The sequence below is a fragment of the Phacochoerus africanus genome, chromosome 15 (genome assembly GCF_016906955.1).
Source record: "Phacochoerus africanus isolate WHEZ1 chromosome 15, ROS_Pafr_v1, whole genome shotgun sequence".
Classification (NCBI taxonomy): Eukaryota; Metazoa; Chordata; class Mammalia; order Artiodactyla; family Suidae; genus Phacochoerus; species Phacochoerus africanus.
The window spans coordinates 24,795,675-24,823,522 of NC_062558.1; the positions used below are offsets into that span (position 1 = coordinate 24,795,675).

The following is a 27,848-nucleotide window of genomic DNA, read 5'->3' on the forward strand; positions in this document are numbered from 1 at the left end:
TAAGATGACAATCACTGCATTTTATTTTATAACAAATAGAATGATGTTCCAGTTGCAAAAAAAGTAAAATAAATAGTAATGTTAATATAGACTACTGACCTCTTTCATTAAAGAGTTTTAAAATGTTTCTTTGGACAGAAATTTAAAACTTTGCACTATCTTTTTTTAACCCCCATAACACCTTGCCCCCAAAATGAAATAAAAAACAAGCATATTTCTCCACAGTCTCACATCTTCCCTATACCTTGTATAGGTTATTTAATGGCAGCTTTTTCTTTAAAATGAGATTATCAGATACCCAAATAAAATCCTACCTTATGATTGTAGTGAGCCTCCCACTTTATGCCTTTTCTCTCCTTTAAATTCAAAACAAATATTTCAAAAATAAGAATAATATAGCTTTACAAATAGGACTTGCTCACTCCTGAAAGCACTTGCAAGTAAATCCCTATATTTCAAATAGCTTAAGAGAGTCTGTTTACAATACAAAGTACCTTATCCACATTTTTTCAAAACAAAAAATCCTCACAACATATTTATGAGAACCAAACAGGATAAAATATAAAATCCTAATTTTTACCTATAAGTCAGTTAATAGCAATGTTAGACATAAGACTCTAGAACTCCTCATTCCCTTCCCAAGTTTCATATAGAAAGATAACAGTTAAAAAAAAAAAAGAAAGCTTAAAAAAAAAATCCCAAAGTTAGTTATAATTTCAAAAAGAAAAACACAGCTACAGCTTGTCTTCTTCCGTAGGTTAGAGGTAGTAAAGGCGATTTGACAGTGACAGGTTTGGTTCTCTATGAATACTCTGGCCAACAAGGAAAGCCAGTTTATGGGCATACTGGCAAGGAGCAGGAACACGAATGACACCCTTTAGTGGGAGAAGAAAAAAAAAGGTTCTATTACTCTAAATCTAGCTTCTCCAAGATGTAAATCTCAGCATTAACTTTAAAAGCCTTTGAAAAAAGAGCAATTCCATTTTGAAAAGTGAATCTCATTGTGGTGAGTAAACATCAATAAATAAAAAATACTTACTGGCCAGTTATAATAGACATGACATAGCTTGTAAGTTAACCTCTGTATGTGGTCTGGCTTTAAGCCACTGCTGTCATAGATGACATTATAATGTGTGGGAGAAACACTGCCACTTCTCACTGCCTGGCTCACGATAAAAAAGTCATACCTGGAATTACAAAGAAAAAAAAAAAGGTTGGGGTAAGGCTTATCGTTTTGAAAGCTAAAATTAAGATGACTCAAGTTTCCTCCAGTGAAAAGATCCTGTATACTAATGCAGCCTAATCTCCTCAAAACACAACACACTTCCTTGAATTCAGAATCTGTTATTCATGAACCATTTTGGAATGCTTATGTGTGAAAGAAGTTTAGGACACTACAATTATTTATGTTAAACATCTGTATCACTGATGCCTCCAGGCTGCTAAGCATGATGGTGCACACTGTAACAGGCCTCTGTTACCACTCCACATCCGAGGGAGATGACTGGACACGAAAAGGCATCAGAATCAAGAACCAAATAGTGTAAACATAAAGGAATATAACATCAGCTTTTTTTTTCCATTTTTTTGGTACCAAACATCAATCCAGAGACACTGTAATTTGACCTGATGAAGACATTAAGAAATTAACTCTAATAATATTATGTCCATTGAAACTAGATGAATTATAAAATCAGTATTGATTTAGAGTAGATTATGCTTATTTAGAAAAATGAGGGTTTCCGAAAGGTTAAATGACTTGCCGCAAAGAACAGAGAAATCATAAGAGAGCTAGAATCAAAGTTCCCCATTTAAGCACAATACCACTCAAAGTGGACTTCTGCAAGCACTTGAATAGCATCAGCAGCTGTTAAGTTTTAAATAACATTTAGTAAATTTTTCATACTTTATAATTCAACTTGGATTTTACCCAAATTGTTTAAGTCAGTTATGTCTTCAGGTCAATGTTGTACCTGAGCCTTGGCTCTCAGAATAGCAGTAAGGTTAGAAAGTATTATGAGGTCATTCTGAATGGTTAGAGAGAATCCTGTAGGAAATGAATTTACTAACATCTTAGGTAACATCATAGCTATTTTCTCTCCCTTCAGTGATTTCCCCAACAGGTTAGAATCCTTCTGAGGCACTGCCATTAATCAACATCCACCCAAGAAAAAAGAATCCAAGATAACGAATCATGAAATACAGATTTCTATACCTGGTCAGAACTAAAATCTGTATTATTATCACTTTTCTACATAAACTTATTACAGTAATTCCTTATGTACGTGAAGTTTATATAGGAAAAACATTCTACATTTAAACTTTGTATATGGGCAGACACTTTATCCTGCTTAAAGTTGCCCTTTTTAAAAAAGGTTCCAAAACTTTATATATGAGAACAGAAATTGTCCTAACTATTCACTCTCAGGAGGAGGGCATTAATTTGGATCAGCCCATGAGTTACCATCACGAACATGACTTACTGCATTGTGCAAAGGGTTTTTAAGGAACTGAGTCTCACAACTTTACAGCCGAACCCTTGTGCCCCTGCACATCCTAGTTGGCTTTCTTATGGCAGAGTATAGCTCCCAGTTACAGAAAAAGCATCTACTGAAAAGCCACTTTTCTCATCTGCAACTGTGTTTTTGACCTGTGCATAACTAAGTGCATTACAGCTCTAAACATTTTGACTAAAAAACAAGAATCTGTAGATGAGGTTGCAAATGTTGAAAAAAATGAAAAGCTATCTATAGTAGCAGTTCTTGAACTCTGCATGTATAATTAATGCCGCAAACAATAACCCTCTTCTCCCAGAGAGAAACTACACAGAAACCTCTGTTCACTGTCTCAGACACTAAGTTAATAAATCTTGGGCAATATTAGATCAAACCAATAAAGACTTTACTATTTATCAGAAATAAAGTAAAAGAACTAAAAAGTGAATGTGTTCAAGTGATAAAGTATAGAGGTTATGCTGAAAAAACAAAACAGAAAACAATCTCCAGCTATTACAGAACTTACCATTCTGGTCTGGTAACCTCTACATCAATAACTGTTCCAGGAAGTGGATTCTGAAGTCTTCCTCCAGACTGAGCAAAAAATCTGGCGTTCACTCGTTTCTTCACCACAATTACCGTTAGTCTTGGGCTTAAGATGGTGAAGAATGTAATTACATTTAGTCATATTTTCAGGGAACTGAATCATTCATACATTCACACACTCCATTTAAAAGGAAACAGATATCCCTCTTGGGGTGCATTGTCTATCCAAATTATGAAGGGAGATCCCACAACTTCTAAGGACCTGAAGTAAGGACCAGGAATAAACTGTGGATAGAAAATAAAAGGGCATATATATACATAATAAAAGGGCATGACACAAGGTCACGCAGATGTTTAATCATTAGACCAAACATATGATAATTCCCATCACCCTAAAATGATAAACCCTGCAAGTCTTTTAACAATATGAAACATTTTTTAGTGGGCATTTTCTACTATGTGGAAAGTAAGATATTAACTCTAAAATCTTTGAGAGGTAAGCTAATTTGATTATCTCCAAGTCTAACTTAATTGCTTTTCAAAATAACTGGTGAACAATGTATGAGGGGATCTCTGGGTGTGTCGAGCGTGGTGCGATCACTCCCCAGCCTACCACACATCAACACTGGAACACTCCCTTTTCACCCTTCCCCCTCCTCGATCCTGCTCCTCAGGTGGCTTTCCTTTCCCCAGCAAGCTTTCGGCTCTGTGTTAGATTGGATCCACTGCCCTTCAGCTTTCCTGAGGACAGCCTTTAATGGCAATAGGTATTCAGCTTGAATATCTTTCACACCCTTTCCACCCATCTCTTAAAGGTCCATTTCAAATTCCCTGTCTGAAACATTCACGCTGTGTATAATTAACCACTTGGGAATAAAGGAACTGAACATGTTATGTTATGGAACAATGCAGGCATGTAATAAGCATTTGATAAATACTATGATTTTCAACACCCCAATTTCCCTGTGCTATTTTTCCAGTTAGAACACTAGTTCCTTAAGGACATAAATAAGCTTTATTCTAAACATGGGGAAGCAGAGGGCTTTACTTGTAGTATGGACCTGGCTGGTAATGTCTAATAGTCAAAAAGACCCCAAATTGGGAAATTCTGTTCAAGGACAAATCTAACTGTGCTCCTTTATGGCTGTAGTAACCACATACAGAAGGGATCGAAGGTGATATTACTTAAGCAAACAGAAGACATTTTTAGGAATGTCACTCTCCACCCATGTAGATCGACTGCTGCCAGCTACAACAGGCCTGGCTATAACAGAGCCACAGCTTTGAGAACCAAAAGATAAAGTGGATTTTAGTCCCGTGACATCACAAGAAATGATTTAACAAAGGTGGTGACAGAAAGTCACAAGTTGCTGAAGAGACTTTTTGCTTTGTTGTTATACCAAATGTTCTAAATCAGCTAATCCATGATGCATCAACATTTCAGTTAAAAAATACTGTGGTTCTAAGAATAATTACTATATAAATAGTAAACTCTGCAGTTCCTCAAAGTAAGGAATCATTCTTGAATATCGCTTTACTTCATATACAATTCTAACCTTTTTTGTACATGAATTATCTGTTATTTACTGAGGGCTTACTGGGTACTGTGTGAAGTACTTAAACATTCTCACTCCTTTCAGCAACCTTGGTTAGTTGCTTTTTGTCTCACAGATGAAAGCAAATCTAGGATTAACCCAACTCTGATTTGACCATCACTAAGCTCTGCAGCCACCAAATAACAGCACAAGCCACAACAAGAAACCTACTTCATGCCATGGTCTGTCATGCACCAGTCCAAGCAATCAATTCCAATGCCCCTCCTGCCATAAGCAGAGGGTGTTCCTATTGGCTCAAGGGAACTGAGCAGGCCCAACACCACACCTGAGGAGAAGCCTGTTCACAGATACTTCAAGGGCTAGAATCCCCTCTTTGACAACTATTTCTGCTAATCCTTCTGGTAACCAAACCCAAAGGACTCAAAAGACTCAAAGGACCAGAGACATAGGCCCCAGCAGGGCCCCAGCATATATTCCCAGTATCCCAAATACTCAGCCTGAGGAGGTAAGATGAACTTGCTCCATCACCTCGGTTCTTCACCTCCTGAAATGTTCTTTTTCTCCAGGTCTGAGAAAAAGGCAACTAAGACTAGAACATTCTAAAAGTGCTAGAGTAGTAAACAACTCAACAAACAAAAAAGACCAAGAACTCAGCAGTCCATCTGAGACCTTCCTCTACTCCCTACCACACCACACCACACACCTCACTATACGTTTAGAAAATCTAAGGGAAAAAACAACAAATTAAGGCTTACAAAACTCCCGAAAACCAAAATAAAATTAATGCTATTATTTTAATGCGAAAATATAAATATAAGCATTAAGCATTTCAAGAGGAAAGAATATTAACCTTTATTTACGAAATACTAAAAAATGCTTATTAGTATTTTAATCTGAAACACAATTACTTTAAAAGAGAGAAAAACATCCCTGACTTGTTCTGAGAACTTACTGACATAATGATCTCATTTTAAGCAATGCACAGAGTCAGCACTAGAAGAGGTTCTTTCAGAATTTGGTCAAAGAGGCACTGAATAACCCTCCAATTTAGCTAGAAAAAAGCTCTTACTGTTCATCCTATGGACCATGGAAATCACAAGCCCAGATACAGTCATATGATGTTCAAAATCTCTCATTTTTTATAAGGATAACAAATGCTGGCAGAAAAGGTCTGGCAAAGATAAAGCTTAAATATGCATGTGCAAGCACACACAAACAGACCTCCTGGATTTTCTATGTATCCTTAAAATCAAATCCACAAATCTTTATTGTATATTAAGCTCTTAATACAATAGTCCCTGATCTCAACTTGCTTACTGTGTGATAAAGAAAACGGCAAAAAGTTAAACAATGTAATTTATTAGGACAGTTATCTTGAGATGGTCTGCAGCTTAGTGCCAAACAGCATGGACATGACCTCTGCAGGAGAGCAGAGGTGAGCTTGTGCACTGCACTTGGAGGCACTAACTACCCTCAGTCCTGTGGTGGAAGTATAACCCCCTCCTCCTAGGAGACTAAACATGCCTGTCATCTTACTCATCAAGCAAAGAAATTAAATAAGTATTTCTCGAGTGATGAGGTGATGAAAGAGTAAGTCAGAACTATCTGGAATTTTTCATTCCAATGTACTTGGATAATCAGATCCTGGGTGAGAAAGGCGGCAGGCAGACAATTGGTAGGTATCTCAATGTGTCATTCTTTGAAGGAACTATCACATTTCCAGTCTCTCCCACAAAATCCCCACAAGGACCACCTGCCCCATTCCTGCTTGTACCTCAAGCCCCACTGTACCTAAAGGTTAGATTCTCACTTACCTTTTCACCTTGTGACACCATTTTCAAAGATACAAAACTGTCATGTTACAAAGAGAAAATGCTTTACGTTTCACGTGCTTACTTGTAACCTCTACCGACAGATTTCAAGCAATCCAGAAACTGTGGTACTTCATAGTTAACCAATGTTTTAAGCTGACCGTCTCCGACACCATCCCGGTACACAATAATTCGACTAGGCATGTATTCATTACAGCTATTCCATGCCCTCAGAGCAGCTGAAAGAAAGCCAGAATAAGTTTTAAACACGTTAACATAGAACAAAAATGGGCAGTTTTTTTTTCAGAAACACAGCTTTAAGATAAGTTCTTGAAGACTCTAGTTCAGAGGTCAGATTGAAGCCACAGCAGGAGACCAACCTTGCAAGCAGACCTTGAGCCCGTCCACCAGCTCCTGTCCTCTATCTTGAAACACACAGCGGGAGAACCAGCTATCAGAGAGAGAACACGACTGCAGTGAGAACGCAGCTGTCTACAAGCTTTTCATTTTTGAATTATTCTATATTTATTTTACCCTTAGTAGTTCATGATCTTTAACTTCCTTTGTGAAATCTTAAACACAAGTAACAAGATACAGGAAATCCCTCACAAAGTTTTCTTTCATTATAAATCAATACCATAATTTCATCACTGAGGAGAGAAAATAAAATTTAAGCCCTAATAGCCAGAGATGCCTGCTAGACTACACCTCAGCACACAGAAAAGTGCACTCTTACTGCTATGCTCTTGGTAAAAGATACTTTTCTGAAAGATAAAACACCTTGAAATATGCCCATTAGTAATTCTAACACACCAATGCTTCAAATTTCATTCTTTCCTTGCTTAGCAATTCTATTAACTCTAAGAAAAGCACCAAAAAACAGTTTCACTATGTTGAAATATAAGGAACTAGGTAAAGTGAAATGGATTTTCCAAAATAAATATGAAAACTTGAAATTACATCCAGTGGTCAATAAAATTATTAGACAAAGATGTTTTTAATGAATAGTCACATGCATCCTCCCAAGTACAAAATAAAATAACCTGAAATGCAGTTTGACCACTACAGTCAATGGTATGGTAGTTAATAATTTCCTTTTTCTTTTTTATGTTTTCACTGTACCTAACGTAAGAGAAATCAAATTAAAAATAAACAATCGACACAACCCCTGTACTTCCTAGACACCCTAGCAGTCAGCTCCTGGGCTTGGGTCCCCTTCTGCCCATGTCAAGTCGTTCACTGATAGCTACCAAAGCCCACTCACCGGGTCATCCCTTCATTGATGCTTGCAACAAATCCTGCAATTGACCTCCGTCCAGCTGTGGTATCATGATAACAATCAATGCCAACTATCATCGCTAGCTTTAGCTTTAATAAAAACATAATTTTAGACACAAGAGAATAACAGCAATATTTTTAAAATCTACCTTGCTTAAATCATAATTAAATCTTTTATCCACAAATTAAATCAAACTTACAGGCATATCAACCCTCCAAAGCTCTCCTCCCATCTTGCAGTTCATCTGCAGGGCGATCTTTGTCGCAATGGCCATGACAGTCTGCTGTTTGCCTAAGGTTCGGGCCACCACACACTGACTTGGAGTAGGGCAATCTGTACATAAGTATTTTTTAATAGCATCATATTTGTCCTTCCGATTACTTGACAACAGACAAACAACCTAAAAACAAACAAAATGTCATTACAAAAAATTAGAAAACTGATAATCGAGTTCAAGGAAGAAGACAGGAAACCAAACCCGCCTGTGAGGTATAAACACATAATCATCTACTTTACTATTCATCTCTGCCATGCAGCTAATAGGTGTGACATTTAGCTTTTAGATATTGCTCATGAAAATATAATTAAGTGATAGATACCAATAAGAAATCATGTTAGGAGTTCCCACTGTGGTGCAGTGGGTCAAGGATCTGGCAATGCTGCTGCTGTGGCAGAGGTCACATCTGTAGCTTGGATTTGATCCCTGGCCAGGGAAATTCCATATGCTGTGGTGTGGCCATAAAAAAAAAAAATCATGTTAAGCAAATAATTAAAAACTGAGTTATCACTAAAACTTGAGAACTTCCTTAAATATGCTCTATTACCAATGTGGAACAACTTAGAGGTAGGGAATAGGGCGAAACAAGTTAGTAATAACTTACAGACAGACAAAAAAGATTTTCTAAAATGCTCACAATTTTCACTTACTCATGACCCACCTAGAATCATGGCTTTTAAACTTTTAAAGCTCTGGCTTGAGAATATGATCAAACTGTGAAAATTCCTAGGAAGTCTCTGGGTAATTTGGGGGAGAAAATTAAGGGCCTGATCTAAACACACTGGTGCTCCAAATGGATAGAAGTCAAAGGGCACAAATTTCCAGCTAAGTGATAAGTTCTGAGAATCTAGTGTAGGGCATGCTGATCATAGTTAGGGATATTGTATTATGTACTCCAAAGTTGCTACGAGTGTGGATCTTAACATTATCACCGCAAATACAAAAAATAAACAAACCCTGTAATTATGTGACATGATGGAGGTGTGAACTAACCTTGTCATGGACATTTTTTTTTAATATTTACACATACCAAATCATCACACTGTACACTTTAAACTTACACAATATGTCAATTATATCTCAAAAAAAAAAAAAAAAGCTGGAAAATCAACCAACCCACCCTTGCTCAAATTCTGGGGATCCAAGTTTAAGTTTTGGAGCTGAATCTAGTTCTTTGACCCACAACTGTGTTCTCCAGTTTATATTCCCAGATTCTTATCTTTCTTTCCACAGATCCCAACAAAATCATTTTCCTACCACAGGTGTCTCCATCATTCCAGACAACTTATTGGTAATCTGCCTGTGGAATTTAAGTATGAGATTAAGGACTAAATGGAATAGACTATAAAATGCCAACTCATTTCTTAGGTTTAAAGCAACACAGATATGTTGTTTATCATTAAACTTCTCTTTGCCAGCTCACTAACTATACTTAAGTGTAATCACAAATACACTAATTATACTATGTGTGCTCAAAAACTATGTACTGATTTTTACTCTTGTGCCTTTTCTCCTCCAAATTTTCTAGAGTAATTGAAGTGTTTCAGTCCAGGTAATTTTTAGAAATGGCTTTGTTTTTCTCCATCCCTTCCTTACCACTTGCAGTGCAAAACAAGTTCCTAGGCATACAACTAAAGCTGTATTAACTCAATTATCTTAGGAAGGTAAAAGATGTATTTTGTGGCTGGTCTGGGTATCTAATTATAACACAGAACAATGAACTCAAGTTCTAAGATTTACAAATGCCTCCTTTAAAACAACTGATTCCAGGTCAACTGCCTACATATCAATTAACTACTTACTATCTGGGTATCCGATGTAACCTTTTGCTGTAAGACTCTTAAATAGGCTTCAGTTCTATCATCCACTTCAATCCTAAAATGGAAATATTTTGTTCAACATTCAGAAAAAGTAAAAAAAAAAAAAATTACTCTGCATTAAAAGGTTCCTATAGATTATCATAACACAAAATGTTTCTGTATAAAATATTAAATAAAACACCAAGAGTAGCCATGCAGTCAAAGTGTTGTTTCTAACCCACACAACAGCAATAGTTTGGAAATAGTCCTGCTCTTCTCCCACCCATCCTTAGTTACTGAAATACATTTCTGTACCCACCCTACCGGGAACTATATCAGATCTTTAAGATAATCTAATGTTTTTAATAGTTCTATTAATAGTTTGAGTTCCCACACCCTGCAAATGACTACTAATCAATTTCCAGAGTAGAAATGATTTACATTATTACACTTACATTATTGCTTTTTTCATTTGTATGCCCATAGCTGGTGTAACTTTAAATAGATTTTGTATCAATGAATTGGCTGCTTCATAATTTCTTCGAGTATAGATCAACAGCCAGTTATCTAGTGGCTTAACACTAATTAATGGTGCACCTCTTGTTTCTTTTGACCAATCTGCAAATTGTGGATTGTAATCAAACTAGAAGAAAGTTCAGAGACACTGTGAATTCCATTGTAACTTCTCAGTGATAAAGCTCAAGTCTTCAATAATTACCATGGCATGTTCTAGACCTCAGAGGACTACTCTTTTTTTCTTTTTTTTTTTTTTCCTTTTTTAGGGCTGCACCCTCAACATACGGAAGTTCCCGGGCTAAGGGTCAAATTAGAGCTACAGCTGCTGGCCTACACCAGAGCCACGGCAACATGGGATCTGAGCCATGTCTGCAACCTACATACACCGCAGCTTATGGTAACACTGGATCCCACACCCACTGGGTGAGGCCAGGGATCAAACCAGCATCCTCAGGAATACTAGTCGGATTCTTTTCCGCTGCGCCACAATAGGAACTCCCTCAGAGTACTACTCTTAAATTTGAACTGTAGTGACAAGTGAGATGCCTTTAGGAGAAAAGATACAAAAATGTATCCAAAGATTTATGGCAATTTTATTTAAAATACACTCATATTAACAGTTGCCACTCAAATGCTTACCTGCACCAGGTACTCTAAGTATCTTAAGCTGCAGTCTTCTTAATCTTTTCTAAAATCTTACAAGGATAGGTGTTACTTTCCTCATGATAAAGATACAAAAAAAATAAGGCCTTGAAAATTAAGAAACTTTAGGACTGAGGTGTCAAATACTGAAAACAAGCTGTGAAAACATCTGACAGCAAGGCAGAGAGCTAATACAAACTCAAAGCACAGTAACAAATATTTATCACAGAGGAAAAAACTCAGTGCTTTTTACATATCCTACCCACCTCCCCAACCACTCTTACATAGGAATATACATTTACTACAAAGGATTAATTTAAAAATTACAATTAAAATATTAAGCACATAATTATGTTGTTATTCATAGACCATTTAGAAGACAGAAGAGCATAGTTCTTTTTAAAAGGATTTTTACATTTGTGTACTTGCAGTGCTTTAATTACACAAAACGCATTTTTGGAATACTTATTTTCCTTTTCTGAAGATAAAATATTAAAGGCATCACAATATTTAATATATATTCCTAACAAATAAATAGTCCAGGCAAAAATGAAGCCAAATAAATTGGGACTTTTTCATGTGAAAGATCATTTTAGGAGTTCCCGTCATGGCGCAGCAGAAACGAATCCAACGAGGAACCATGAGGTTGCGGGTTAGATCCCTGGCCTTGCTCAATGGGTTAAGGATCCGGTGTTGCTATGAGCTGTGGTGTAGGCAGCAGATGCAACTTGGATCCCGTGGTGCTGTGGCTGTGACATAGGCTGGCAGCTATAGCTCCAATTAGACCCCTAGCCTGGGAACCTCCATATGTTGCAGGTGTGGCCCTAAAAAAAGACCAAAAAAAAAATCACTTTAGTGGCAGATGAAATATCAGCCTAATCAGATACTTAGACTTCCTCTATACTGTAATTTAGGCCATTTAGGTTATTAAAAAATTAAGCCACCTGTTAACCAAGTCTCTCAGAGCTGTCCCTTCTCTGGTGCATTCACATCTCCTCCTCCTGTGGTTCCGTTAATTGACAGAGTGGAGGTTGTTGAGAGAAAAGAGAGGAGAGCACTACACTGGCATGGAACTAGGCTATTCCTGCTTGCTTTATTATGTACCTGACCCAAACCTGATTTGACTGACAACTTTACGAACTGCCTTACTGTTTTTCCACCTTGATGAATCTTTTCAGCTTGCAAAATTCTTCCTGAGAAGGACAGTAAATTGGAATCGAAGCTCAAACCCCAGTCTCGAAGCTCCCTCTGAACATTATCATCTCTGTAAATTTAACACATTTAACATACCACTAAATGCAAGGAAAACAGCAAACACCAGTGCAAATAGAGACCCACTGCAACCTATAATCAATTTCAAAGCTTCTCTCAGGATCAAAGCCCTAGAGAGAATGTGAGGAAACAGAGGCACTACTTTTCTCTCGTCATATGTTTTCCTTCATGATGTCCTCAACATTTAGATGCCCAAACTTTCTCCTCCACAAAGTAAATATAATGTTATATAGAACAAAGAGAGAAAGCAGATTGTCCAAAACAATTTTACTTTTCAGTCTATTGTCCTTTTCTAAAAGAAGAATTAGAAATACCATAGTCTGCAAGATTTAACTTTATTCCATGACAAATATTAGCCTCACTTAGAAACATGAAAAAAGAACCCACCACAAATATTGCAAATACAAAGTGAAAACAAAATTTTTCATTCCCCCCAAACCCACATAAAAAAACTGAAACCACATGCCAGTGAAGCATGGATGACTTACTTATGAATGTAATCAATTAGCCTTCCTACTTCACGTTGCCTTTGTTCTGGAGTGAGTCTAGTATGAACAGCCAAGTCTTTCATCACATTAAAATCATTACGCATTTTATCAGTTAGACCTTTAAATAAAACATATAAAGGCATATAGTTAGAGAAACAAGAATCGTGTCTCAGTATCTGGCGTGTAGCATGGTGACAGTGAAGGGCTTTGGGGGATGGAGGTATAAAGAAACGGTCAGTCACTTCTAGAACACAACGGGAAAAGCTGCCGGTGGAGAAAGGCCAGCAATACCTGTAAGATAGCAGAGCTCAGGAATAAGCATTGCAGGGCCTGGCAACGTGCCGCCAGGGCCTCTCCTCCTCTTAGGTTGACTGACCAAAACCGGCTGCTTCAAGTCGGTGATCTCCTGATTGTATTGCTATTCAAGGGAAGGTAAATGCCTTGAGTAACATGTCAGGGGACAAGGTTTTTTTTTTTTTTTCCATTAAGAACTGATGCCAACAACAATGCTAGTGACAGTTTCCAAGTATAAAAACTATATTTCTAATCCTTCTAAAAAAACAGGTTGTGCTCTACAGAGTTACTTCATCTTTTCTTCCTGAACACTGAGATGGCCAGGACAGTAAGGTTCTATGTTCTGATTCTGGTCACAGTTCTACTTACTTCCTTTATTGGTTCAGAAACAGCAGTCTGTGTAACTCTAAGTCTTCATCACAGGGTAATTTCTTTAAAACTACTCATAGTGAGGACTGGTTTATGAAAGTCTCACTATAAGAATGAGGGAAGCAACAAGGTCTGCAGGCTACAGGACACTTTTGATTACAAAAATTTTTTTACGAGATCTTGATACTCTGAGGTTGAATTTCCACTTAGTAGCATTGAGTCCTTACCTCGATTCCCCACATGTAATAACTATCTAGGGTACGTTTCTACAACTTGTAAAGAGACAAAAAATAGTGATGCTTAAGATCTAACATACGGAGTTCCCGTTGTGGCTCAGTGGTTAATGAATCTGACTAGGAGCCATGAGGTTGTGGGTTCGGTCCCTGCCCTTGCTCAGTGGGTTAAGGATCCGGTGTTGCCGTGAGCTGTGGTGTAGGTTGCAGACGAGGCTTGGATCCCGCATTGCTGTGGCTCTGGCATAGGCCGGTGGCTACAGCTCCAATTCGACCCCTAGCCTGGGAACCTCCATATGCCATGGGAGCGGCCCAAGAAATAGCAAAAAGACAAAAACAAACAAACAAACAAAAAACCAAAAACTAACATACATAGGAGATGGCTTTATGATCTCCAGTTCCACTCTGCAACTCAAGACCACGACGGTCTGCCCTCAAGTTAGCTTCCTTAGAGCTTCTGCCCCATCGTCTCCAGGATCCTCTCCTAGCACCTTTAATACCCCAGATAGTTCAGCTCCAACATTTTAACAAATTGCATCTCCATCAAGCATCACTCATCTTGGCCTCTCAAGAGGCGAAGGCGCTTGCCCATTCCTTATTCCTACCACACAGACCAGGTCCTGGCCACCTATCATCATGAATTAGAGACCATGAATTCTAGGTTGTTGTTGACTCTGTCCTACATCTAACTCTTTACCAATCAATCATCCAAGAAAACAATTTCAGACAAGAAAATTCTAAGTAGAACATGCCTATCTGACCTCTGCTCCATTTATCTATACTACTTATTTTATCACACAATTTTATTAGGGGTCTACTTAACAGTCACCCTGCTTACACATCCTTTAGTTGGGTACACAAGTAGAAATGTGGTAGTGATTTCAGAGGAGTCCCTATTCTCTACTTCAGGGAAGGGCCTTAAGTGCATAGTTAATTACAGAACTGTGGAATTCCCCCTTCTGGGTTCTTAGCGCCTAAACGAAAGCCTGTCAATTTAACACTTTCCCCCTGCAACTGAAAAACTAGCATTTCTACTTGTTTAACATTACCGTTAAACATTTTCTTTTTAAAACTGACTGACCATGATCTTCCCTTCTAAAGGCCCTTCTTTTCTCTCTTGCTCTGAGTGTTTCCTAGACATTATCTTTAGTATGTAAGACCTAAGCCACAACTTATTATTGAACTGCATTTCTACTAGAAAGTTCTAAGACTGTCTTGAGTCTTTCAAATATTTTAACCCTACTCCCTTTTGATTAATTCTCTGTACTAGACACCTTTGTCCCCTGTTGGGAGAGAAATCTTCCCTGAAGAAATAAACTACACTGAGGTGTAAAAGCCTAAGAGTGAGAGTTACGCACACAGAGTGTGTTAGGCAGAGGGAGCCTGTGGTCAGCTAAGACAGCGGGTCCACATGACAAGGTGAGGCTAAGCAAGTGAGCAGGGTTTCACTGGATAAGGCAGGCATGAGAAAAGAAAACTAAGAGACTGGTGGAGTGAATGAGAGAAATGGGGCCTAGATAGAGGGTGGTAGTCACTTAGATAAAGAGGGAAAATCAGATAGGCAAGGCAGGATAAAGACAGGCTTTGACAATTAGTTATATAAGGTAAGTGAGAGAGGCCAGCCTGGTGGTCTGAGGTCTGACTTATCTATTCCTCACCTGTTCAAATTCCTGAGGGCCTACTCAGGCACTGGGGGGTGTTATAAACTACAAAGTCCCTGACTCAGTGGACATGGCACAGGGGCCAGGAAAAAAAAAAAAAATTATTTCAGACAAGAAAATTCCAAGTAGAACGTGCCTATCTAACCTCTGCTCCACTTATCTATACTAGGGGGTATCACATGGTCACTGCTGGTTATATGTAAGGTATGTTTGAGACATCCTGATATTCAGAGTAAGTAGGAGGTTCAGACATCTAGGGGCTAGAGCTAGAAACCTGAGAACTGTTACCATATTATATCTGAAGTCTCAGCACAGACTAGAGCTCACCTAGAGTAAATATACAGTAACTGGGGACCTGAGGCAGAATCTTTAAGTACGACAACATTTAAAAGGCCACTTACAGAATAAGCAGGCACACAAGATTTAATACTAGTCAGAGGAGGGGAGAACGTCTCCTGTCCTTGCTTCAGGTTTAAATCATACTACCACTGATGTCCTCTTTCTATCTGTTGTTGACAGACACTCTTTCCCCGATATTTTTATTAAAATAAACAGAAAATGCTAAAACTCATTTCTCACGGTAACCTCTGACACCCAGGAGAATCTAAGTTAAACACGGCTGGGGCCCGCAAGGAGTTTTCAGAAGCTGAAAACAGCAGTATGGAAATCAAGCTGTGATGACCTTTGGCCTGCTTTCATGTTGCCCAGAGAAGACCAGTTCTTAACATGGCTTCTCAGGGAAGCACATCCCTCCTGAGTGGCATCTGATCTTCTCATTCATAGCAGGGCAGCTGAAGATCAGGAAAGAGTAGATATTCAGCAAAAAGATACTTCAAAGGTCACTAGTCAGATGTATACTTCTGACACAAAATGTGTAATATATAATAGTTCATTTATTCCACTTTTTAGAAAAAGGAAGCAATCTACTGAAAATTGGAAAAAAATGAGATAAATTTTAGCATTTCAAAGACAACTTTTAAGATTTTAATTAATGTGTTTTCTTGAATACTTTTCCTGTACTTTTAACAGAGCCTATCAAATGGAATGTGACCTCCTAAGGATTTAGGGGACAGATCTACCTATCTCTGAATATTAAAACAATGTTAGTATGCATGCCTACATAAACATTCTATTTTCTTCTAGTCAGTAGCTGTTCTTTCCTGCTACTACTTGTCTCTGGTGGTTTTTGTTTTTGTTTTTCAATTTAGTGATTACTGTGCCAAAGGCTAGAATCGTCTAAAACTGGTGTTAGATCACTCAATAAACTGATCTAACCTATATGAAACAAGTATGTCTGAATTCTGTCAACATGTACAACATAAGTTAACCCATATGGGCATTCCCACCATGGCTCAGCAGAAACAAACCCAACTAGTATTCATGAGGAGTCGGGTTTGATCCCTGGTCCTGCTCAGTGGGTTGAGGATCTGGTATTGTGAGCTTCAATGTAGGTCACAGTTGCTATGACTGTGCAGCAGGCCTGCGGCTGCAGCTCCAATCGGACCCCTAGCCTGGGAACTTCTATATGCCACATCTGTGGTCCTAAGGGGAAAAAAAGTTAAGCCATATGTAGGTTTAAGGGTTCAAGGATCTTTAGCTCCCACTGCCAAATGAAGTTTTAAAAAAAAGGGTTGGTTAAAGAAAAAGACCGACAGTATAGTAAGATGTTAACTTGTATTATTTACCATTATTATCCTATTTTTCTGCCACATGCTTAAGTTCAAATGTCATCCTTCAAGCCACTGCAGAAAAGGAACCATGACAGGGCACATCTCATTTGCTAATGAGCTAAATGGGCTGTGATTGCCTTAAAAAACATTTATATGCAGCTTTAAAAGCAACTTATTCCATATGCACACCAGCTAAATAGAAAATTCTACTGACGATATTTCAGATTGCTCCTAAGGTCCAAGTATAAGAACTTCACATTAAAAAGATAAAAAATCAACATTAACATCTTACCTTCCTGTAGTACTCTAAGAAACTGACTTCAGAGCCATCTGCTTTCTTAAAGGTACTCTTTGGATTCTGGTCCCAGTCAATATCATCTACTCTGTATGTTTTATTGTTATACCTACAGACCAGTTGAGATTTATGGTATTTGAATTGGTATCTGATTAAAATGTGTAGAAATGTTATTAAAAAGAGAGGCTTGACAGTATGTACTCTCTTAAAAAATAAAATTTCAAATAATAACTTGGTAATATACAATATTATGGAAAGAGAAAGGGAAAAGAATTTCTTAAAAACTATGCTAGATGGATTGGGAAGTAACTAAGCTACTACTGGAAAATAAAATTTAAACAGGAGTTCCTGTTGTGGCGCGGTAGAAACAAATCCAACTAGCATTCATGAGGATGTGGGTTTGATCCCTGGCTTCGCTCAGTGGGTCGGGGATCTGGCATTGCCATGAGCTGCAGTGTGGGTCACAGATGCGGCTCAGATCCTGAGTTGCTGTGGCGCTGTAGCTCAGGTTGGACCCCTAGCCTGGGAACTTCCATATGCCATGGGTGTGGCACTAAAAAAAGGCAAAAATGAAAACAAAAAAAATAAAAAAGGATGGGAGTCATGAGGCATTTGTCCTTTTCAGATGAGTATATTCCCCTAAAACGTCTGTTCTTAAGAAAGAATATAAACACCCCTCTCTCATTTTTGTGCTATTTCCACCCCTCAACTTTAAACTCCAATTCTATCTAACATTATAGGACTAGACAGCCCTAATATCTTAAATCTTGTAAAATTATTTTGTGTCATTAAAACTCTTACTTGGTAAGAACAATTAAACCTATCAGCTCTTTAGAAACTTGTTCCTGAAATTTATGTTCTTCAGTTCGATTATACAAGTTGAACATGAAATCTAAAACAGTTTCACTTCGAAGGACTTTATGACTGACATCAGTGCAAAGCATGATGTTATTTTCATACTGAAGAATAGAAGTAGTGAAGCCAGGCCAAATCACCAACCTGTCAAATAGAATGAAAGCCATGAAGTAACCTCTACAAATATCCAAACATATTTTTTATGTATCAAGTTGTGTTTCCACCTTTATTAACTGGGTTGAAAGTACAAGTCTTTGGGTTAATTTATTTCTAGATTTTACATGGCTCAGATAAAGACTGATCTTTTCAAGATCTTCAACAATGAATGTTATTTTATAGTATTATAATCATTTTGTAAGTTCCATTCTAAATATCCTAACTTTATTAAACTTTATTACTTTTCACATTAACCTAAGACTAAAAAAAGTTGCCAATCTAACTGAAATGAGCTACAATTATAATAAACCCAAACAACTTGAGCTGCAATCTTGATATACTACAGTAACTTTTGAAGTAATCATTAGCTGATGAATTTTGTTACCTAAGAGCAAATACCAACTTTGAGTTGGACAACTCTTTATGCTTCCCCAGGGATAGATGAAAATCATGTATTTATTTAAAATCCAAGTATTCTGGGATGTCTCCTTTATTAATCAAGCCAAATTAAGTGTTTACGTAATGTGATGGGTACCATGAACAGCCATAGTAAATTTGATCATTTTGAAATAGAGCTGCACTTTCAAAGCCTGTGATTAATCCTGAGTAACAGAAACTTTCCACTTGATATACAAACCTATGATTTGGAATATCAATTGGGTCACTTGGGTTATAATAATTCCGTCCAATTTGTTGCAAATTCATGATCTTCAAAAGCCTAGAATTCAAAGGTCAGAATAGAGAAGTGAATATTGCTTGAGATGTATCTCTAATACTACAATCAGAATAGCATAGTGTTTACAGCAGAAGTTGGCAAACTATGGCTTGTAGGTGGGCCAAATCCAGCTTACCTGCTGCTTTTAATATAGCCTAGGAGTACTTTCTTTTTTTTTTTAACATTTTTAAAGATTTTGAAAAAAATCAAAAGATTAATGATGCATGAATTGCACAAAATTCAAATTTCAATGTCCATCAGTAAAGCTTCACTGGAACACAGTTATGATCTTTCATTCATATATGCTCTATGACTGCTTTTGTGCTTCAACAGCAGAGCTGAATAGTTGAGACAGAGACCATATGGCCTACAAAACCTAAAATGTTTACTATCTGATCTTTTGCCAAAAAAGTTTGCCAACCCATCATTTATGGAAAAAATAAATCTTCCATTACCTTAATTCAAACAAGTATCCACCAAAATGAATGTTCAATCATCAGTGACAGGTATGTTATGAACAACTTACAAAAGTAAACTACAAATCAAAGTATTATATCTCATTATACCCATGCCAGTTTCAGCCTCATCACTCAGTGGGGGAAGAAGGGGTCTCCATAGAACACGTGTCCTAACTTTGGATTCGGAAAATATCCATATTAAAAGCAAATTATAGAGTATGCAGTGTGTGTTCTACAATGGCACAACTATATCTGAGTAGACCTAAATCCTGGTCTGCTTTCTGAATAGGCACCCACTGTGGAAGAGAAGGAATATAAAGTTAGTGATAACCTCCTGAGAGAATGTGTGTTCTTAACATAAGCTCAGATAGGATTTGCAAGATCTAATCTCAACACAAACAGGGAAGTTAAAAACATGGCGCTCACTTAAAGCAAATAAATGGGATTTTTATCAGTACACCCACACCTAAAAACAATTAAAATTCAGAGTAACCCCATGATCCTAAGCACCATTGGAAAATCAAGGTTATAATATACAAGTACTTATTGTATGTGTTTTTCAAATTTTGAATGTTTTAAAATTTCTTCATAAAACATTAAAAAAATACTAACATACCTCCTGAAAATAATATTATAGAACTGCAAGCAAGTTGGTGATGTAGGTGGGAGTTCGTTTGTCAAGGTGATTGTTATCCTCACGTGCTCTCCATTTCGGGTCTGACTAAAAACTTCAGTAACCTAAAGCCGGAACAATGGAAAACTAAACTTCTAATTGTTGAAATAAGCCCGATCACATAATGCCTGTTTAATGAAAAATGCAACAATGGAAAGTACAGAAAAGCTTAAAATTTAGAAAAAGAATGGCTATGAGAAAGAGTGATTAAGCGCCTTATTATTATTTAGTTGTAATTATTAAGTTACTCAGGTGGATCTGAGAATGATACAATAATGCCAAACACATTCTTTGGGTGTATTATAAGTCATAACAGATGAAAGACCACTGGAGTTTCTACAAAAGCTACCATAGATCAGGGCAGTTTTGCTTTGAGGTAGAAATCCCCATCTCCCTCTCCCCATCCTGGCAATTCACATAACCTTGTGCTGAAGTCTTTTAGGTAAAAATAATATTGTTCCATCAAAAGCATGACACCTTCCAATTAAATCTTCATGTTGAAAAAGAAGAGCTGAGCGGAGTCTTCTGGCTTCCATCAAGGGGTTATAGTCAATGTGATACTGATATAAGGCCCACTGGGGACGGGAGGTCAGTCGAAAATGGTTAGTGCTTAGCCTTACTATAATACCTGAAGAACCTGTAAAAAGAAGTCACATTCCATTAATGAAATATCAAGTTAATTGCTGTTCCTTGAAATCTCCACTACCACGACAACGTAGACCCAGTTGTGTAAACAAAGGTCTAAATGTGACCCCAACACAGAAGTGCTCAGACATCTGACTTTGGGGACTACTACACATTTAAAAACAAATCCTCCCTACACTTAAGTCATTTACAACGGAACCAATGAAATCCCTTGACAGCAAAAGCTTTTTTAAAGGAAAAAAGTTACCTATGTAACATGTAATAAAACAATTATTTCAGTGCAAATGTTGTCATATAACCTATTTCAAAACCAAAACGGAAGCGAGGAAAATGGAAAAGTAATTTTGTGCAACTGTATTCTTATTATTCTTAATAATTAACACACCTGTTTTTGATTCTTTAACATGATCTAGGTTCTGTCTTGTATTCACACCAAGATCATGGAAGTCTCTACGACGGCCTCCTCTCTCTGCTAATGATAACTCCTGAAATCCAGCAGATATCTGAAGTTCTTTAAAAAAGAAAAAGAAAAAAATCATACACTTAAGTAATATGAAACATGAAATAAAGAAAGACAATACCCAAAGGGTACTGAGGTGCTAAAGATAGTGTATGAACAATCCGTCAAAATGTTTTAGGTATCTGCCAACTCAGTAAGAGAGAAACTTCTTAGCTAGAACTTCTTCTATAAAGCCTTTCCTGTCACTGCCATAGGCAAACTCAGCTCGCTTACAAGATCAAGACAACTGAACTGATTCAAGAACTTAGGAGCATGTTTGTTGACTGGATAATTATGTTTCTGTACTGTAAGTCTGATAACCACCTAAGGGCCTTAATATCAGTGCTTTTCACAATTTTTATGATGTAATTATAGCTATAGGAATTCGCGGTTCATATGATTCAAATGAGCAACCTGACTTACAAAATGTTAAGTTTAAAACGTAATTTCCTCACCAATTCCCTTATATCCAGCAGAATAGATGGGATGGGCCTATGTATATCCTGTGGCTAAAGGTTAACTATCGGTTCGTGCTTAGCTGCAAAAGCTGTGGTTAAAATATGCTCAATTATTAAGCCCTTTACTTTGTGGAAAATATATAATGAAGTATCTTATATCAATAGTGTGATGTGGACCAAAGAATGAAGATGGGCTTTGCAGTCACGTGTTAAATTCTAGCTTTCACTTCACAGGCACATTACCTTGTGGAGCACAGACTACTGACTACCCAAGAATCATCTTTCATTCTACTTTAAAAGTTTATTTGGGGAGCAATAAACCCCACAGACTAGACTGTCTACCTTCCTTGCAGGTGGGGATGGCCTAAGAGATTTCTGCAGAAATCACTGGATGAAACTTCTAGGAGAGCACCTTAGGTTAAGAGTCAGAGCTGGCTTTTATGTTCTCTATGCTCCCAGCTGCCAATCTTGCCTGGCATCTGGATGTGATAGCAGGAGCGAGCTCAACCAGACATTCTGAACAAAACCTAAGTCTTAATGACTGAAATCATGGACTCGAGAGAACAAAAGGAGTGCCTAGTTCTCTTCTGACCACAAATGCCAGAACTAGCCCAGAACTGCCAGCTTCTGGAGGAGAATTAAAGTAAACAACAGTTCCTGATATACCTTGGAAACAAGTTATTTTTTTAAGGTAAGCTTCAACTTCTTCACCTGTAAAACTGACAATTTTACAGGCATATAGTATGTTTTAAATAAAAAATTCACTTATAAGCATTTTAAAGGTACTGCTAAATATGTTGGTTCCTGTGCTTCATGATTGTCAGGGGTTCTTTTTTAAAGTTCTTTAATATGTAACTGCTTCTACTTGTTTCCCGTGGTGAACTTTTTATCCCAAAGGGTTTCAGCTTAAGGTATCCATGAATTAACTACACTTAAGGTCAGGTTTACTGAATCCAACCTGACAGAAACAACAGGTCTTACAGGCTTGATTTGAATTTTTCCTTGAAAGAAAATTCAGTTCTGGACGTGAAAACCTGATCGAAAGTTTCAAATGAACAATGATGAAGTCTGTTCCTCTCTTTACGTATACTACCGTTATTTGTACATTTTAGCCAAAGTTGGATTGTCAATCCAGAAAGATGACAGATTATAAACTAGATACAACTGGAAACCCTAATTCCCCTTCCATGGGCCTGCCAAAGTGATGATTAAAAACACAAACCAGATCTTGCTATTTAAGAGTCCTTCAATATTGCCACAACCTCCTTTATAGAGTGAAAAATCAAGCTCCTAAGCAATGTCTTATTAATGATAAATCTTTTAAAATTGTCATTTTTTTCTATAGTCTCACCTGTGGTATAGGGAAGCTCCCAGGCTAGGGGTCTAACTGGAGCTGCAACTGCCGGCCTACATCACAGCCACGGCAATACCAGATCTGATTCACATCTGTGACCTATGCTGAAGCTTGTGGCAACGCCAGATCTTAACCCACTGAGACCAGAGATCAAACTTGCATCCTCACAGAAACATCAGGTCATTAACCAACTGAGCCAACAGGAACTCCTAAAATTATCATTTTAATTCTAAAACATAGAATATATTTGAACACTTAATGTGGCAAGCTCTTCTCAGATATAATACTTACAAGAACAGTGAAAGGCAGTAAAATAGGGCCCTGCATTTGTTATCCTGAGTATCATTTAATCCTCACTATGTATACCCTTGTCTATAAAGGTATACAGCTTTTTACAGGCAGATAACTTTCACAGAATTAAATTCATGAGTAGCTGTTTAAAAAGTATTAGTGAAGCTCAATATAAAGAATGTTTAGATTTAAGTATTTTCTGCAATTTTATTTGCATTTTAAGGCTGCAACAATAAAATATTTTTAAAACATCTTCAGTACACCTTTTCGTACCATTTTAATTTAGTGAAAATTTGTTGTATATGTTGAACATAGCTGAATATGTCAAATATTCTAAGTTTCAAAAGAACTGAGATGAAGAACAAAGCAAGAGGCATCACAATTTCTGATTTCAACCTATAAAGCTATGGTCATTAAAACAGTATGCTACTGGCACAAAAACAGACTCACAGACCAATGGAATAGAATCAAGGGCCCAGAAATAAACCCAAGCATATAAGGACAATATTTGACTAATATGACAAAGGAGCCAAGAATATTCAATGCAAGAAAGACAGACTCTTCAATAAATGGTACCAAGATAATTAGATATTCACATGTAAAAGAATGAAACTGGAGCCATATCTTACCCCACTTACAAAAATTAACTTCAAATGGAATAAAGACTTAAACGTAAGACTTGAAACCACCAAACTCCTAGAATAAAACATAGGAAGAGAAGGGTTCCCACAGTGGCTCAGCAGAAACGAACCCGACTAGTATCCAAGAGGATGCAGATTCAATCCCAGGCCTCCATCAGTGGGTTAAGGAACTGGCGTTGCCATGAGCTGTGGTGTAGGTCACAGACATGGCTCAGATCCCACATTGCTATGGCTGTGGTGTAGGCTGGCAGCTACACCCCTAGCCTAGCAACTTCCAGATGCTGCAGGCACAGCCCTTAAAACAAACAAACAAAAAACAACTGAGGAAATCCTACCATTCACAACACGGATGGACCTTGAAGGCATTATGCTAAGTGAAATCAGACATAAGAAAGACAAATACTGTATGATTTCACTTATATATGGAATCGGGGGAAAACAAACAAAAAACCCAAAAAACAACCCCAAAACCAACTCATACAAATAGAGATCAGACTTATTACCTGAACAGAGGGTGGGGGAAGAAAGCGTCCAAAAGGACAACTTGCAGTTTTAGAAGAAATAAATACTAAGGATACGATATTCAATACCATGACTATACTAACACTGCTGTATGATATTTTGGAAACAGTAAATCCTAAGAGTTCTCATCACAAGAATACTTTTTTTTTCCTTTTCTTTTTGTTTCTTTATCAGAAGATGGCTGTGAGCTGAACCTAATGTGGCAATCATTTCACAATATATGTAAATCAAACCACCATGCTGTATGCCTTAAACTTAGTGATGTATGTCAATTATTTCTCAATAAAACTAGAGAAAAAAATAACAAAAGAAAGTGACCTGAGGATGCTCTTTGGAGAGTCATCAGTTTCAACACTTAATTTCCCCTCTGGATTTATTGTCATTTTTGGTCTCCGAAGATTTTGCAACTCTCTTGCCAGAGCAGATGAATTTAAAAAGATGTTTTAAAATCTAGCACATTAAAGGTATTTAGTTGGAGGCTATCTAGCCTGCATTAATGCTAGATACAGAATTCTTACTTGGCTTACGTGTTTGAAACTCATGCAAGTTTAAGTTTCCATTATTAGGATCATTTGTAATTTACTGTGATATATTTATTTAAATAGAATAGATTATATCCCTCTGTTCACTTTTTGGATTAAATGGGTAATTAAAAAGAAGAACTGAGTCATTTAGGGAAAAATACTGGATAAAATCCTATAAATTTAAGGAGATCAATGCCCATAAAAGAACTGTCATCAGACACCTTAAAAATTAAAACATCTTATAGTACCCTAAGAGCAATATACATAATTATATGTAGAAAATATTAAAAGGCCCCTTGTCTTCTGATTCTTCCAATCAAGCACTATTAATAACTGACATATTTTTCTTTAAAATTTTCTCTACAAAAAATATATACATGCACATACACATGTTTACTAAATAATATAAAGAGGATGCTGTTTTATAACTTGTATTCATTTTAGGCAGGTTTTTACATTCTTGAAAATGGCTAAATGGTACTCTACTGCTAAAGTACGAAATCTTACCTCTTATTGGTTAGGTGTTCACAGTTTGGGAGTATTAAATGTAGTTAACACCATTACACAACCATGTACTTACCCAGTGTCTGGTACATTACCATAACTGTAATTGCTAACAAAAGTGTCATGCTGCTGCACATTACAAAGTACCGTCCACAAGTTAGTATTATTATACAGTCACACGGGGCCCGAGTTCCCCAGTTTTACATTTGCCAGCAATGGCAAAAAGTAAAATGGGGAACAAACAGATAAAAAACATTTCAGTTTAAATTCAATGATAAGGCGTAACGTTTTCATTGGCCTTTGTATTTTTCAATGCATTGCCTTTTTCTTTCTCCACTTTCTCCCAGCTTGTTAATAACACCGGGTTTATAAGAATGCTCGGTGTCTCAGACAAATGAGCTGTTCTATCATTGCAGTAAGTTTCCAGGTTGTCTTTTGACAATGACAGTATTTGCCACAGTTCAGTTCAGACCACTCCTAGCTCATTTCAACTTTCAAAAAAACTTTTATTAAAATATAGTTGATTTACAATGTTCTGTCAATTGCTGCTGGACAGCAAAGTGAACCAGTCATATGTATATATTCTTCTTCTCATATTATCTTCTATAATATTCTATCACAAGAGACTGGATATAGTTCCCTGTGCTGTACAGGAGAATCAAGCTCACTTTAGATTCATCCATGTTTTCTTCAAATTTTATGGATTCCACTGGTTATATTTTTGGAGTATATGGAAATTTAATGTGAGGCATAAGAAAGGAGCCAGCTTTGTTTTCTAGTTTTCCATTTGTCTCAACACTATTTTACTGAATAGCCTATTTCCCATGCCTATCCCATGGTTTAAAAGCCAATGTTACCACATTAATTCCTCATATGTGTATATGGATCTGTTTTTTTCTTATACTAAAACCAAACTTAATAACTGTAAAAGAATCTTATACCAACCATCCAAATAATTTATCTTTGCAACAACAGTGAAAAAGCACAATTTTTGGAATCAGAAATGGTGTTCTAACTCTACTGGCTGTCATAAATTTGACCCCAGCTTTTGCATCTAAGAAATAGGATGAACACATGTGAAAATACGTTTTATAAATCAGTTATAAAATGTTGAAGTTGGTAAGGCTTTGATGAAATCACTAAAGATGCCCAGAGAACGCTCTAAAATAGTTTTTAAGGCATAAACAGGCAAATTTATAATTAGTGTAGGATTTATTTGCTTTGTCATAGCTAGTGTGGGGCTCTGGTATGCTCTTTTTCATTTCCAAGGAGAAAAGAAGCCCTGTGGCTCTGCACTCAGTAGCAGGCTGCAGTCTGAGAGAGATCCTGTTACACTTTAAAGGACTGCTAGACTCCTTTTTCTTTAAAAGAGTTTTGGTTACTGTTCCATGTCTAGTGCTACAAGTGCACACACATGCACACATGAAGCCTTTTTATCCTCCCTTTACCTTGTGACTTGGCTGTTGCTCCTACTGTTCCTCTCTGTCGTCCACGGCCGACTAATTCCCCCTCTGCTGGTGGCTGCTGAGGTCTAGGTTGCATGTAGCCAGGCTGCTGACTCTGTAGTTACATGCAAATAAAGAACAGCAGCCTTTTTATGCCAAGAGGTCACAGATGTCAAACGAAATAACTAGTCTTAAACAAGTCTAAGGCATTCGATGAAAACTGATCTAAAACAGACATCAAATATTTTCTTATAAAGATATGTCTTCAAGACGGGTCACCACCTGAGGTCAAGAACTAGCTTCAAACATCCTCAGGACACAGAACACGATCTTCCTTGATCAGTTCCTATCTCCCTCCCAGGAAAGTTTTTAAACTTATTTTGGAAGCCTAAGCTGATGAAGGCTTCACAGCAGTTTGCTTTTCTTTGCAGTTAGAAAAGAGTAAACACTCACTGCAGCAGCGCCCACGTGCTGCGCCGTCTCCTGACCACGAGCCCTTCCTCTCGCTCTCGCTCTGGCTCTCCCAGTCATTTTTCTTTTTCTTGAAGGAAATAATCATGAAGACAATACTCAAAATAAGCAGTTATATCTGAGTGTTTCCACAATGTCACCTTTAAACTGATTAAAATTCTTAAATAAGCTCCTGGATAATCACATATTTTTCTAACCTTTTAATATACAGTTTAAAGCAATCTTCCTACTTTAAGCAAACTTACCTGATCCTGTGCTAGTTGGTGGCATAGAAGTGCAAAACTTATTTTAATATTTCATTTTTCAACTGAATTATTATGAAAAGACTTAGGAGGGTAAAACTGTTAAGACTTAAGGTGTTGGTGACTAGCTCTTTCTTTCACATCTGGATGTGGAATCTACCATGAAAAGTCAGCACTGATGCCAAATATTAT

At 37.2% G+C, this 27,848-nt stretch overlaps 1 protein-coding gene across 1 annotated transcript; it reads right to left on the bottom strand.

Moving 5' to 3' along the window:
• PIWIL1 (piwi like RNA-mediated gene silencing 1) lies at positions 1-27,482 on the bottom strand. The gene is made up of 20 exons (XM_047760869.1): positions 27,397-27,482; positions 26,947-27,058; positions 21,091-21,216; positions 20,483-20,697; positions 20,004-20,125; positions 18,852-18,932; positions 18,005-18,202; positions 17,201-17,312; positions 12,973-13,099; positions 12,682-12,799; positions 12,071-12,185; positions 10,219-10,406; positions 9,767-9,839; positions 7,887-8,087; positions 7,673-7,776; positions 6,789-6,859; positions 6,494-6,647; positions 3,022-3,147; positions 1,040-1,187; positions 1-875 (listed from the first exon to the last, which is right to left on the bottom strand). The coding sequence occupies exons 1-20, from the start codon at positions 27,472-27,474 to the stop codon at positions 759-761; spliced, it is 2,586 nt and encodes an 861-aa protein (XP_047616825.1). The 5' UTR covers positions 27,475-27,482; the 3' UTR covers positions 1-758.
• Between the last annotated feature and the right edge of the window lie 366 nt (positions 27,483-27,848).